Source organism: Hydra vulgaris, chromosome 03 (assembly GCF_038396675.1).
Source record: "Hydra vulgaris chromosome 03, alternate assembly HydraT2T_AEP".
Lineage (NCBI taxonomy): Eukaryota > Metazoa > Cnidaria > Hydrozoa > Anthoathecata > Hydridae > Hydra > Hydra vulgaris.
In genome coordinates, this window is record NC_088922.1 from 55,795,879 (window position 1) to 55,812,500 (window position 16,622).

General features: G+C 27.3%; 1 protein-coding gene across 2 annotated transcripts in view; it reads left to right on the forward strand.

Moving 5' to 3' along the window:
* LOC100203785 (tudor domain-containing protein 1) overlaps positions 1-16,622 on the forward strand; it is a 112,271-nt gene that overhangs the window by 24,693 nt on the left and 70,956 nt on the right. For both annotated transcript variants that reach the window (XM_065793738.1, XM_065793737.1), the window contains exons 2-6: positions 1,714-1,780; positions 5,078-5,196; positions 14,680-14,786; positions 14,861-14,982; positions 16,166-16,263. In XM_065793738.1, coding sequence (XP_065649810.1) covers positions 1,726-1,780; positions 5,078-5,196; positions 14,680-14,786; positions 14,861-14,982; positions 16,166-16,263 — 501 coding nt within the window. In that variant the 5' untranslated portion in view covers positions 1,714-1,725. The remainder of the gene's footprint in view (positions 1-1,713; positions 1,781-5,077; positions 5,197-14,679; positions 14,787-14,860; positions 14,983-16,165; positions 16,264-16,622) is intronic.

Genomic DNA, 16,622 nt, shown 5'->3' on the forward strand with positions numbered 1-16,622 from the left:
TGTAATTAAAAAAAAATTAGGAAGAACTAAAGATTCGATGACAAAACCACAAAAAAAGATAAAAGAAAAATAGAACTTTCCAAATTACGTATTTAAACACATCTTGTAGATTTTCTTGTCAAAAGGAATAAAAATAATATTAACATATATGCAAATAATATGTATAATCATTAGAACAAAGAAATTTGTAAACTCTTCATTAGTTCTGATATAAACTCAAAATGCAGCAATGTTGATTTTAATACGGGAAACAGACATGATTTTATTGTTGATTTTCTGTAACATTTAGTCCTTTATTACATGAGTTTTGAAAAAATGATTTTATGCTTTAATAAATCTCAATTTTCTACTTTTATGAATTTCTTGGATCAGCAAATCATCAACCTTCATAGTTCAGCTCAAGGAGTGTGAGGGTTAAATCAAAGTCTTTTTAGTTATCTATAAAAATGCATAAGCATTTTTATAGATAATTAAAATTCAAATAAAAATCAACAATTCAATTAAAAGTTAGGATTATTTGATAGAATAATACTTTATTAATGGCACAAGCGTTTTAATTAGTTTATGTTACTTCGAATTGTTTAGTTTTCATCAATGCTTGCGTGCTTGAATATCTTTGTAAAATTTAAATTTCTTTTTTACAACCTTAGCTGTGTATTTATTTTGTTATTTTTTTTTGCTCATTGCAATTTTTTTACTTTTTTTCCATGTGTATATAAAAATTCTTTTGTGTAATCCTTTTACAATTACTAATTCAAAAAAAAGTAAATTTAAAAAGATTAAAAACTATTTTAAACAAATTTTTTAGAGTTGAAATTTAAGCTTTTTTAAAAATTATGGATTAAAACTTATTCATAAACATTTTTGTAAATATGTACTAATTTTAATTGGTCACAACTTTTTAAAAAAAATTTATATACATATTAACTAAATATACTTTTGATATTTTTATTTTAAAAGCATCATTTTAACAGTCGATGTTTAGAGAGCTAGTTAATATTTTTCTGACCTTGTCAAATTCTTTTTGTTTAAACAATTACTCTCAGGTGCTTAATACAAAAAAAGGATAGTTGGGTAATTTTGGGAAAATGCACCTACCCTGAGCATATTAAGATTCATTAAATTCATTATTTTATTAAGTTTCACTTATTGCCAAAGAAAACTATCTACTGATAAAAATAAAAACTTGGAGCAATCAGGCTTTAAAATGTTAAAACTCACTAATCAAAATGAAAACTTTTATTGTCATCAGCTCTTAAAAATTCACAAAAACTAAACAAGGATTAAAAAAGTTTTTGAGAGTTTGTATTGAAAACTGAATAAATTGTATTGTTGTTATACATTTTTAAGTTGTTTTTCTGCATTTTGATCCCAGAATATTTAGTTTTAATTTATTCAATATTTGCACGAGAAAAGTGAAATGGTACCCTATTTCTTGTTTAGTATAGATATGAGCAATGCTCAAATTTCTTCACATGTATTTACTAACAAGTTTGAAACATTTAAATAAATGAGTGTGAAAATATTAAAGTTTCTCCTTAAAGTATCTCTTGGATAACCATAATTTGATTTTTATTTAAAAAGTTCTGTTTTAAAACTAACTATTACATTATACATTAATGTCTATATTTGTATATATGCTTTATTTTTTATAAATTCATTTTTTATGTACACATTTAAATACACATTTTTATATACACATTTTTTTTTTAGCACTATTTCAAAATGCAACGATCTCTAACTTGTAAAAACTGTTATCAGAACTATGATTTTTTAAAAGGTATTTTTTTAATATTATTTTTTCTTTTGTTTGATTATTTTTTGTTTTGGATTCTTTCGTACAGATTTTTAAGAATTTAAGGCTTGGCTCCTGGATGCATAATTATTATTTTTTAACAACCGCTATACTGGAGTAAGGATCTAAGCCTCTTTCATTACGCAAAGAATAAGGTCTTATGTATTTGCAACAAACATGAGGCTGTGTGTTAACTTTTCATCTCCTGATATAAATGTTTCTTTTTTGACATCTTAAAATTCTGACAAAGAATAGTGTAATCCTTCCATTTGAAGCGTAATATGGTTATCAACCATATTTTTACCAAGATTTTCATGCAAGTTAGTGCAAAAAATTTTTGTTTTTCTTTTAGACAAGTTCAAAGTGTTCGACTATTCCATTATGACATCAAAGAATAACTTTTTAAGCGATGTTCATTTGGATTTGTATCCTGGTCTTTCAACAATAATATTTAGTGTATTTCCAAGAGTCTTAAGGGAAAAATTTTCACCAAGTTCAATATTTTCCCTTTTCGTTTTATTTTTGAGTAGTCCTGAAGAATAAAAGTGAATAAAAGAATAAAATCATTTGAAATTGAAAGTTACTAAATAAAACTAAAATAAATTTAAATTTCAGAATTTAAAGAAATTTTTAAATATAAAAATTTCATAAAAATAACATAAAATGGTTAAAGCAACATAACTCAGTTAATTACTGCAAAAAACTATCGCAGTACTGTCAACATTTCTATATTGATGAATAGCAACCTTCTCACTGAGGGGAAGTTTATTACCATCACTACATAAATTATGATTACACAACAGCAATAATGTTTTTTCTTTATCTTATACCTCCTATCATTTTATATTTATTTATTTTTAAATATGATATCTCTATGGATATGTATATTTGTGTTAAAGTAACTTAAACATTTGTATTGAATGAAAATTTTTGTTTACTTATATGTCCTGTTTTGTTGTAAATATACTTTAATGATAAAATTACTGTTGACTATGATTGTGTATAAACTTTTTCTTCTTAAAATAAATCTGTGTTTGTTCTGAACATCTGTTCATTTTTCTTTGTTTTTATTAGTTATCCTCCTATCTATAAAAAGTTTTTTCAATAGAAATGTTTCATATTTCTCTGTGGGCTTTCATTGCTCAGTCTAGTTCAAGTACCTCAAATTACCTGCATCAAATATATTAGAGTCGTCTTCTTTACGTTTTCTTGGATTACCATTCACTACTGATCTCTCATGGAATACAATCGATTGCAATGTTAGCATCTACTAAGGTTGCTTCTCTTTATCGCTTTAACCATTTTCTTACTCCTTATTCCATTTTCTACCTCTATAAATCATAGGGATACATATATATATATATATATATATATATATATATATATATATATATATATATATATATATATATATATATATATATATATATATATATATATATATATATGTATATATTTATATATATATATATATATTTATATATAGTTTTATAAGTTGTTGCATTTGGGAGTACGGAAGGTAAAAAATGATTCTTTTGTCAACAAATACGTCACTTTAAATTACTTTTGACTTTCGTCCAACATTTTCGTGTTGTCAAAAAATAAAAACCATTAATTTAATTACAAATTAATCGCTTTTTAAAAATACCGCAAAAACGCAAATTTAATTGACCAGAATGTTTTTAAAAACATTCTGAATGTTTTTAACATTCTGAATGTTTTTAAAACATTCTGAGTGTATTTAATAATATAAACAATGTTTTTATTTATATTTTTTTTGATAAATGTTTTTATTTTTATTTTTTGTAATAAAATGTTTTTATTTATATTTTTTTTACTGTAAATCATGCATGGAGCATTGCTACATCGACTATCTTATAGTCTGACTCACAACAAAGTGCTGCTACATCGACTGACAATTAGCCTGACTTGTAACAGAGTGCTGCTACATCAAATGACAAATATCCTAACTCGCAACAGAGTGTTGCTACATCGACTATCTTATAGCCTGACTTGCAAGGGAGTGCTGTTACATCGACTCAGGGTTTGGTTGGGGCAGGGAGTCTGTCAAGTAATAAAAAAAAAGTTCCAGTCTTGCATTTTAATTTTTACTTTTTGTCAACAAAATATGGAAAAACTTTCTGACAACCAGTTAGGGTTTATATATATATATATATATATATATATATATATATATATATATATATATATATATATATATAAATATATATATATATATATATATATATATATATATATATATATATATATATATATATATATATATATATATATATATATATATATATAAATAAATATAAAATTAAAATGCAAGACCGGAATTATTTTTTTTTATTAATTGATAGACTGCCTGCCCCAACCAAACCCTCAGTCGATGTAGCAACACTCCTTTGTGGGTTAGGCTAAAAGATAGTAGATGTAGCAGCACTCCCTTGCGAGTCAAGCTATTTGTCAGTCGATGTAGCAGCACTCCCTTGCAAGTCAGGCTATAAGATAGTCGATGTAGCAACACTCTGCGCATGATTTACAGTAAAAAAAAATAAAAATAAAAACATTTTATTAAAAAAATTAAAAATAAAAACATTTTATTAAAAAAAATAAAAATAAAAACATTGTTTATATTGTTAAAAATATTCAGAATGTTTTTAAAACATTCTGGTCAATTAAATTTGCGTTTTTGTGGTTTTTTTAAAAAACAATTTGTTTGTAATTTAATTAATGGTTTTATACTTTGGTCCAACACGCAAATGTTGGAGGAAAGTCAAAAGTAATTAAAAGTGACGTATGTGTTGGCGTAAGAATCACTTTTTTCCTTCCGCTCTTCCCAAAGACAACAAACTATAGATCTATATATATATATATATATATATATATATATATATATATATATATATATATATATATATATATATATATATATATATATATATATATATATATATATATATATATATATATATATATATATATATATATATATATCTCGTAACTGGTTGTCAGAAAGTTTTGTTGACAAAAAGTAAAAATTAAAATGCAAAACCAGATTATTTTTTTTTGTTACTTGATTGACTGTCTGCCCCAACCAAACCCTCAGTCAATGTAGCAGCACTCCCTTGCAAGTCAGGCTGTAAGATAGTCAATGTAGCAACACTCCGTTGCGAGTCAGGCAAAGCACTATATGAAATAAACTGAAATAGTCTTATAGAATTTAGAATGTAAAATGTTACTGTTAACTGTTTGTTATGTGAATTAACTCTTTAGATAATAAACCAATTGGTCCACACATTCCTCTTATGCTGCCCTGTGGGCATACATTTTGTGAAGGTTGTCTTTTGAAAGCAGCAAAAAAACAATCTGAAATAAAATGTTTTGAATGTGAGGTATGTATCATTGTTGTTAAAATTAAGATCAGTTAATTGAAAAAAAATATGATTGATCAGTTAATTAAAAAAAAATATGATCGATCATTTCATTAAAAAAAATAAGATTCACCAGTTAATTAAAAAAAATCTTTAAAATATACATTTTTTATTTACAAAAACAAATGTGCAAGATTTTGTTTACATAATTTGTTATTTTGTATTAAAATTTTGCTTGCATATAATAATATCCTGGGGTTTTGCACAATTCCTAATATTTAAAGTTCCTAATATTTTATGTAGATTTTGATATTTTATATGGTTCCTGGTAGTGAATCCATTTTTCTGTAAAAAACTGAATTCCGGATTTTCGGAATTACAGGAGATGAAATCCGGAATTCCGGTTTAATTCCGGAATTATTATAGAAGAATTTAAAAAATATAAAGAAAAGAAAGTACATTATTTTTTAACATAAATGTATTTAGTTCAAAACAATAAAATTAAAACAAATTACAAAATAAGGAAATATTTCATATTAAAATATTTTTGAACTACATAAATAAAATTGCAAAATGAAAGTTCAATTTTCATTTTGATTTTTGAAAAAGCTTCTTAAAAAGCACAAAGTATCCAATGTTTTGTCGTTGAGCCTTGATCGAATTTTTGTTGAAAATACTCCTGCAGCGGAAAAAGCGCGCTCTGACTCCACACTAGTTGGTGGAATTGTTAATAAACTTTTGTAAAGATCTTCCAAAAGCATTTCGCAGGATCTCCCTTCATCCCAAAATTTCATTTCACTGCGAATTTCGGAATGAATAGATGATTTTTGTAGAACTTTTGACCGTGATTCCGAGAGTGAATCCTTTATCTTTTGCTGAAGAATTTCCTGCAAAGATAACTGAGTTTCCAATGATTCGATAGGTTTATCGTCATCCATTTTAGTAGACTCAGATACTGTCGGGTCTATTTCTAATGCTACTTAACCACTAAGTCTTTGGATTAGGGATATGATAATTTTGGTTATTTCAGTTTTCGAGCGACGCAAAATGTTCTTGTGAATTTTGGTTTTACCCCCATTATGCAAATATTGAAGAACATCGGATACCACAGTTCTTCTTCGATTAATTTGAACTTCAAACTCTTTTTTCATTTCACGGCCAATTTCTTCATTCTCATCAAAATTTTCTAACACAAACGTAATTGTTGCATCCGCAGAAAGTAAATTTGCACCAGCACAGCATAACGTGTCTACGGCTAATTTTATAGGCTTCAAATTTCTAGAAACTGTAGATATTATATTCCATTCTGAATCATTCAAAAATGTATCCGCTTTGATATCAATTATTGCCTTTTTTATTGAACTTCAAAAGATTAAAACGTTCTAACATGGACATCAGGCTACTCCATCTAGTCTTCAAATCAAGCAATAGCTGCAATTTCTTTCCATGATCTTCTTTCACATGTTTTTGCAACACTTCATTTTTTAAAGAGAAATGTCGAAACATTCGAACAATTACCCGAACTCTCATGATTACATTTCGCAATGTAAACTTTCCAGTAATTTCTACATCACATTCATTTCTCGTCCCCACTTGCATTCCTTCATCATCACTTAAATCTTCTTCATCAGAGTCCAGATCTAGGACACTCTCATAATCATCTTCATCTACCTCTTTCTCTGTTTGTTTGTAGATCACATTTACGATTGCAATCTGAATTGCATGAGCAAAACACAAAATTTGTTCACATGGTAATAATCTACCCACTTTTTGCATCATAGAAGCACCATCAGTTACAATACACGAAATATCGTTCCTTATATTTAACTGAAATGATTCTAACTTGTCCTCTAACAATTTTACACAATTTTCAGCTGCAAATCGACCATTAATTCGAGAAAGACCCAAATTCCAGATATTTTTCGACCCATGAACGTTAACATTCATATAACGTCTATTTCAAGAGGACGTCCACTCGTCCAATGTTAGACTAAAGCATAAATTCTTTTTTAATTGATTAATTTCAGCAATTTGCAATTGTTTAATTTTTTTAGTATAATCCATCACGACTTTCTGTATGCTGGTGGGTGATTTTGGAATATCACCGAATCCACGCATTGTTAAACATTTTCTTAAATCGTTTGATGTACAAAAAACATGAAACGGTAAACCATCAGAAGCAATCATTCTAGCTACTACGGCAGGAAAAGTTTCATCTTTTTTTGACTTGAAAAAATCAATGATCGTGTTCGTTTTTCTGGTTGTGCTCACAACACTATCGTTACTGTCAGATGCAGAAGCTGTTGTATTTTCATCAAACTTTCGCTTGTTCAAAACTGTGTTGTGTTTAGAACGAAGATGTGTGTGCATGGGAGTTGTACATCCACCCAATATCTTTAAAACTTGCTTGCATTGCATGCATTTCACCACCTGATTTATTTTCCCTCGTAGAAAATATTTCCACACTGAATTTGATGAGCTTTCTTTTGAAATGTCCATAAAAGTTTCTTCAGATTTATCTACCATACTTGGGTTGGGATTTAAAACAATAACAATATAAGTCTACAAAATTTTTGAAACAAAAAATTAATATAATGACTTACTTTGTCTGCTCTGCATACAATTTAATTTCTTAATGTTAATATTTCATTTAAAAAAAAAAATTTAATGCATTTGCAGTAGCCTAAGCCTACTAAAATTTAAATTTTTTGAATTTATAACAATGAAAGTACACAATGCTGCCATCTATAGTAAAAGTTCTTCTAAATTCGAAATTCTTAAAATTTCAAAAAAAAACTTTTGTTTTGTTTTTATATTATGTATTTATTCCGTTTTAAAAATTTTAACTTTTGTTACTAAAAACTGTTGTATTATACTACTGAGGATGACAACTTTGTTGTTGAAAAACGTTTTTAGTAATAAAAATTAAAATTTTTAGAACGGAAGAAATACATAATATAAAAACAAAACAAAAGTTTTTTTTTAAAATTTTTATAAAAACAGTTCTAAATAACTTCAAAAATAAAATAAGAATTAAATAATCGAAATTCTAAATTCGAAAAATCCGGAATTTGCGTTTTTGAATTCTGGATTTTTAAAAATTCAAAATATGACGGAATTTCGGAATTCCGAAATTCCGAAATCCGGATTTGGATTTACTAGTTCCTGGTATTAGATTTAGTTCTTGTCTCATGTAGTTAGTATTATTCCTGGTACTTTGTATCTTCCTTTATATTTTTATATAATTTCTAATGTTTTAACTGTAATAACTACAGTCTCTTTCACCAGTACCTGCGACCATTGTACCATTCTCTTTAATTGCAATTTGGGAACCTTAATTGGCAGTAAAAAACCATTATTTCCAATGTCATAAAATTTTCATAAGGCCAACTATAATAATATCAAAGAATTAATTAATGTAAACTGGTACAAATTAGCTGAGCAACATAATGTTGAATCATTCTGGCACGCTATATGTGACATTTTGAACTCAAGCATTTTGTCGCACATACCAGCACTCCATAAAAAAAGATGGAGTATTCAACCTCACACACTTTGAAACTTGGCATCTAAAAAATGTGTTTTATACCGAAAATACAAAAGAAATTTTAACTTAAATACTTTTATCAAATACAAGAATTACTCACATCTATACGATGTCGAAATAATAAAATACGCTATTAATAAGGAAAAAGGTATTGTCAATAAAGAAAATATCAACAAATTTTACTCTTTTATCAATTCAAAATCCAAGCATTACCATTCTGTTGCACCACTTGCAAGTTCTGATGGTTCCCTTTGTTTAGATGATTGTAAACAAATGCGTATTTTGAACAACTTTTTTGCCTCTGTCTTCACCACTGACAATGGTGTTAGTCCTCCATTAGATTTTCCATCTCATCAAAACTCTTTGAGTAATGTATTATTTTCATATGATTCTGTCCAAATCTCCAGGTGGTTACCTTCCAATATTTTTAAAATCAACTGCAACTACCATTGCCATTCCTCTTTCTATTTTGTTCGAAATGTCAATGACCACTAATACTATACCTAAAATCAGCAATAATTTGTCCAATATGTAAGAAAGGCAACCCTTCTCTACCTACCAACTACAGACCTATTTTAAAGACCTGTATCGTTTGCAATGTTATGGAATCAATCATTGCTAAAACCATAAAAAACTATCTGTTAGAAAATAACTTTTTTTCTCAACATCAATTTGGTTTTATAAATTGCAGATCCACATGCTCACAAATGCTGGCAACTTTAAACGAATGGACCACTGCCATAAATAACAAAAAAATAGTTGACATCATTTATATTGATTTTGAAAAAGCTTTTGACTCGGTAACTCATCCTAAACTAATGTTCCAATTGCAATACTATGGAATTAAATACGAACTATTTAATTGAATTAAAAATTTTGTAACTTATTGCTTACAATGTGTGTGTGTTGGTTCCTCATATTCTGAAAACACTCCAGTTAGGATTTTAACTTTTAAGGTATTGTTCCTAATATTTATTAACGACATAGTTTATTGCACTGATGGAGTTTGTGGTGTTAAGCTGTTTGCAGATGACATTAAGTTATATCAATCGAGAAATGATTACAACAACAATGATCTTGTAAACACTTTAAAAATTTTTTTGACATGGTCCAATGATTGGCAACTAAAAATAGCAACCAACAAATGTTTTCATTTATGCTAAGGAAGATATAATATAGCTACTCATCCTTATTCATGTAACTCCGTTATCAATATTGAAACTGTTTATTCAATTCAGGATATTGGAATCACCATGTCCTTTGATACAAAGTTCTTTAATCAATGCTCTCATATTTCAAGCATAGCATACTCTCACATTTGCTTACTTTTACAGTCCTTTATCTCTAGCAATTCTCAACTTTGGTTAAAAGTTTACAAAGTTAATGTTTGGCCTGTATTAGAATCTTGTACTCCAGTCTGGAGCCCACATCTTTTAAAAGGTATAATTTGCATAGAAAAGTTCAAATTTTTTTTACCAGAATTGTCTGCAAAAGGTGTCATATTACATACACTGATTACTTATCAAGGCGTATTGTTTTCCAACTAGAATCTCTTGAGTATTGCAGAGTTGAATTTGATCTTTATATGATTTTTTTACAGCGAAAGAATCGTTAAAGTATGGAACTCACTTCCTGACCACATAGTGAACTTGCCCTCACTCTCAACATTCAAATCGAATTTAAAAAGTATGATTTAAATTGTCAAGCAGTCTACTAATTTGGTTTTTTCACATTTACTCATATTGAATTTTCTTTTTTTGCTTTTTTGGTGTTACATAATAGTAATTTAGTAATTACCTATCTCACCGTTTTGTATTTTGTACATTTTTCAAATACAAATAAATAAATAATAATAAAATAATAATGTAGGCCTATGTTGCATTTTTATTTGATAATACTAACTCATAGTAGAATATGACTGGAGTCGTGTAGTATGTATTATATTTGAATTATTTAATCAAAAGTTTAAACATAATAGTACTTCAAACGTAAAAAAACTTTACTCGTCTTGTAAAACTCCAAAATGTAAATACAAAATAAATATATTTTTTTTTCATCCTTGTTAGCCGATTTTCAAAGAATGTAGAGCTTTCTTACAGTTCAATTTGTACAGTTTATTTTACCACTTATCTAAATATAATGATGATGGTGTCTCGATAAAAGTAAAATAGAATAAGTAAAATATTTCGAATAAAAAAGTTTCTCCTGCTTTGGGGCTCCAGATTGAGTAAAGGCTAGAGATGGTGACTCGATATCAATACTCATCTTGCGCAGATGTTAACTGCATCCATCTATGGTTTAGTGGAGGCCGTCTAGGCAACCTTCTAAACTTTGAAGGTGAACAGAATAATTCTTTTAACCAGCCTTGAACCTCTTCTTTATCTATTAGGCTAGCATAGTTGTAAACTTGTGTTACATTGTTTTCTGCCTAGAATGATGAATGCTGGACTTTCTTGATTCTACTCATAGACTTATACTTATACCTCCATGATAGTGGCTATGCAACACTCTGTTATCTCCTAATGAGGGTATAGTTCTAAAACTATACCCTCATTAGGAGTTCTTTTATTTCAAATTTTTAATCTTATATCTTAACTCAGAAGTTAGGCTCTAGAGACTTTTGGAAAATCTTCAACAGCATCATTAACAAAGGTATGTCTAACATTCCATCTCTAATATATAGGATTAATCTTATTGTCAATTCCAAAGAAAAAGCAGAACTATTTGCAAAGAACTTTACATGAGGTAAAAATTAAATAACTAAACTGACCCTTAGTTTATCACTGTTTCAGATTTCAGATATTCACTTTAAATTCATAAAAAAAAATCTTTCACATGAAAAAACAAATATGTTTATTGTTTTTAAAGTTTAATGTTATGATATAATAAATTAATTCTAAATATAATCATATATAATAAATTAATTCTAAATTCTACTCACTAAATAAGAACAACAAACCAACATTTTTTTATTACAATACTGTATAATACACAGTAATTAATATACATTGTAATGTAAAGTACATCATTAGGTTAGTTTAAGGGGTTTACCAATAAGACTACTATTTCCCTCTTTGTCGATGTAAATATTTAATAAATCTAAAGAGCTAGCGTCTCTTGTGCCATCTACTAAAATTTATTCTCATGTTACTTGTCATTCAATTATGTCTCATCTTTTTTCTGTGACTGTTCCTAAGTGCTCCAAAAACTCTTATTTGCCTAGTTTTTTCCTCGAACATCAGTTCTTTGGAATTTGCTTCCTTCATCTTGCTTTTCTGATTCATATAATTTGCAAACCTTTAAGTCGTCTGTCAATTGTTATCTTGCTCTACAATCTTCATCTTTTCTCTTCCAGTAACTTCCAACTCTAATTAGTGGTTGCTTGCAGCCTTGTTGGAAGCGAAGATGTATAAAAAATAAAAAGTTCAATTTCGACCATGTAATGCTCCTGGTAATATTCAACTGGTTTCAAACAATTGAGCTACAACGATAAAAAAAGTTGCCCCCCCCCCCCTCAGTCTTGGGGAGGTGAATACAGTTTAAAATAACAATAATCAGGGGGAATCACTTTTCAAAAAATATTAGAACTTAATTTATGGGTATTTTTAAAAAAATTTTTTGATCATATATGAGAGCTTTGTTTTTGCATTTATTGTTTAGTCGGGTAGTTTTAAACTTATAAATAATGGTTTTATAATAAATGTATAATTTGCACATGGTTTTGTCAATTTTACTACTCATAGCATCTTAAAAGCATATAAATTTATAAATCTGCTAAATAAAATCAGTCTCAAAACATCTATATTTTGATCACTGGTATGTCGAATGTGATCCTATATTACTAATCCTAGAGTACTTTTCACTATATTTAATTTAACTTGTACACATGCTATAGAAATAAGTGGAAATGAATGCTGAATCAATGAATGCTCACAAAAGTCATGATAAGATTATATGTTAATGAAGCTGATTGGTGCTTTAAAATATGGTCTTTTTTTTAAAGGATTGAAGAACTTCACAACACAAGTTTAAAGCAAACTTCTTAAAAACTGTGGTTTTTAGTAAAATATTAATGGCAAAAAATTTATCTATTTCGACCCATAATCTTTGATGAATGAGGTTAAGAAAGAATCATACATCAATGGAGGAAAGCTGTAATCTGGTATTACATAGGGAAACTTCTAAACAAGTTTCTAATTGTAAAAAGAACTTATATAAACTGTTTGATGTTTCAAGGTGTATATATACTCAATAAAAACATGTAAAAAATCAAACAAAGATGACTGCAACCAGAATATTTATATTTTTTGCAAAAGTTCTCTGGAAAACAAAATTACTTTTATTGAAATTCTACTTTTAAAGTTTTTTTTTTTTTTAATTTCAAAAGATAAAAAAAAGGTTCCAAAAGTGCAATATATTTGTTAAAAACTGTAATTAAAATTTCAAATTATAATACATTTATGCTCAATAAAACATTTGTTTATTTTAGATAAAATATAGATGGATTTATGGTCCATGTCATATCCTTATACAGTTAGCTTTGGGTAAAAACCAAAAGATAGTGCACTTCTGCATGCCGTGTCAAAATCCTGGAATGACTTCATAATTATTGATGTAAGAAAAAATAAAATTAAATAGACATAAATGTTGAAATAAATAACTATGATGAATACTGAAGCAAGCAATCTAATAGATTTAGTCAATTAGGAAACAGAAGATATCAGTGAACCGGTTCTTACTTGTTGTTTGATGAAACAAGACATGATACAATTTGTAGTCATTTGTACTAAACTTTCCTGTTCATAATCAGTCTATTGAGTGCATTATGAAAAAAGTCACCATGTTAGTGTATAGGGCTGAAAGATGACACAGGATCATCATAAGAGCTACAATGGAATCACAATGATCATCATTACAATGGAACATAGATAGTTTTGTGCTGATTATTATTATGTATTAAAAGTGTATCATATTATTTTATTAATGACCACGTATTAAAAGTGTATCATATTATTTTATTAATGACCACATATTAAAAGTGTATCATATTATTTTATTAATGACCACGTATTAAAAGTGTATCATATTATTTTATTAATGACCACATATTAAAAGTGTATCATATTATTTTATTAATGACCACGTATTAAAAGTGTATTGTTTTATTGTATATTAACCAAATATTAAAATATATTAACATATATTAACCAAATATTGTACTTATTAATTTAACTTTTTTATTACATTTCAACATTTTATCATGTGTAATTAATATATTTTAAAGGCTTTGAAAAAGATGTAAATTTGTCATTTATCGTCTAATTTTAATGTCATTGGATAATTTGGGCAATTCACTTTAAACTTTATTTTGATTGCAATAGTAGCAAAGCAGTTTGCAAAACTACCTGTAAACAATATATTTATGATAAAAACAATAATTTTAAATTCAAAGTTACCTGACTAAACATTAAATGTACAAATAAAGAAAACCAGTTCTTTGTATCATATGGTCAAATTTGTTAGTGTATTTTACCAAGTGCTCAATGTTTTTGAAGAACAGAGCAGTAATAAATTAATAATAATAAAAAAAAAGCTTATCTAACTTAAGCTTCTACTGTCAGTTTCCTTCAGCAGTATCATTAGAAAGCCCTCCTGATGATCCTGCTGAATGAGAAGCCTACTGCAGATTAGCTGATGATGTTAAACTGATATAAGGCAAAATAGGCAAAAATATTAGCATACATAAACATATGGGTTATGGTGTGGGCAGCCACAAAAAATATAAAATAATTGTATAAGAATTATTTTTTGTGAAACTGCCACAAAGTTATTATTATTATATTAAATTAAAAAATAGGTCCCTAAAAGTTAAAAAGTATACAACTAACTTGCATTAGTAGATATGTATTTAAATATAAGTAAAATATGTTTTGTTAAGTTTTAATTAAAATATTTAGGAAGTTCATAAATTAGAGGTTAATGGAGAAATAGGAGTAAAGCACTTTCTTCCTGATATTTATCTGTTAGGACTAATATCTTATAATCGAAGGCTTACTATTGAAAGGTATTTTTATTTAATTTTAGTTTTAAAAATTTTACTGGTACAGTTTTTGCTAAAATATTTACATTTTAATATAGTTCACAGAGCTACTTATGTGGTGGACCTTTAAGCAGTTTCAATGGTTTGGGATGTATAGCTCAAAAGATAAATTCTTCTGTATTTAATGAGAATGTAGAATCTGATAAAACGATTAGTAAAAGTATGATTTATCATTATAATTTCTCATTTTTACATTGTTAATTTTTTTTTTTTTATAATATAATTTTCTTATATTAGGTTTTTTATTGTCTATATTATTATTGTCATTTTTCCATGTCATGGTCATTTTTTTAATTTGAGATTTATAACATTTATATATTCAGCTGGATAACTAGATATGTCAGATATAAAAACTGACAGTGAACTGCTGTTGTTAGGGATTGTTAAAAGGAAAACTTTCATATAAAGTTATGGTTTTTACCTAATTCATTTGTCTAAGATTTGTGTTCAAACAGTTGTTCCTTAATGTTTGAATAATCATTATTTATTTGATTATATTTCAGAATTTTTTTTGTTATTGTCTTATTATTTTGTTTATCTTATTGTCCTTTGGTTAATATAGTTGTATCCTTGTCATTAGGGTAAACTGATTTTATCTTTATCATGGCGTTAAACTGATCCTAGATGGTGTAGGCAAGGCTCTTTAGAAATGTAAAACTTTAATATAAAACTCATACCATGCACACATACAGACACACATTTGATTGTGGGTGTGTGTAAATAGAGCTTTTAATCCTTTTGGTGGTGACTTTTCTAATGTTCATCACAATATAATTTCAGATATCATCTTTCTCCCCTGTGTCTGTGCTAACAAGTTTACATTGGTAAATAGTCCTACATGTTTTTATGTGTAGATTTTTTTTTTTTTTGAGAAAAAAAGGATTAGATATTAAATAATATTTATTTTATAAGAACTTATTTTATCCACCAAATCTGTATCACCCACTCTTAGAATTATGTGTTTGTTTTATCAAAAAAATTACGACAATTTATTTCAACAAAAAGTCAATTAAATACTAATCTGGAATAAAGTTCTTTAAACTTTTAAGTTTTAGAGTGTTGAGGCTGGTATATATGATTTCCAGAGTGTAGAGCTCTGGCTTTAGCATTTTACAAAAGTTTAAATCTTCCAAAAAAAACTTTTTCAAATTCTGTAAATTTTCCTAAACTCCTATTTATCATTTTATTTTTCATGTGATCTCAGTTGGTCACTATTTTGGTGGAGGATTGTTTTATATAAAAAGTGAATAAATATTAAAATACAATGTGTTATTCCTTTATTCACTAATAATACAAACTATAATGTGATTTTAGTAAACTGTGAATTGTATGACTATTTTTAGGTTCTAATATATTATGTGAAGAGTGCTTAACTAAGAATGCAACATGTCAGTGTAACATATGTGAAAATTGCAAGTTTTGTGATGCGTGTTTCAACAAGGTAAGTATTTTTACTAAAAATTTTACACAGTATGTTTTAAAATAAGTTTTTATTCCTAAGTTCAATGTTAAATAAAATACCCAAATTATTCAGTTTGTTTTAATATTGAAATATTAATATTGACACTTTTCTTTTAGCAAAATAACTTTTTTCTGCCATAGTAAATGTTTATACCTAGACACTAGTTAAACTCAAACATGTGTGTATATATTTAAAAAAAAAAAAAAAATTCACCTCCTCAAGGCTGAGAAGGCCACTACGGATGAGGAGACTACTTAACAGTGGTTATAACCCTCTCTCAACTCTATAATCTGAAACACAAACCTTGATGAACAAGGCCGCTGCGCGGAGAAACATGT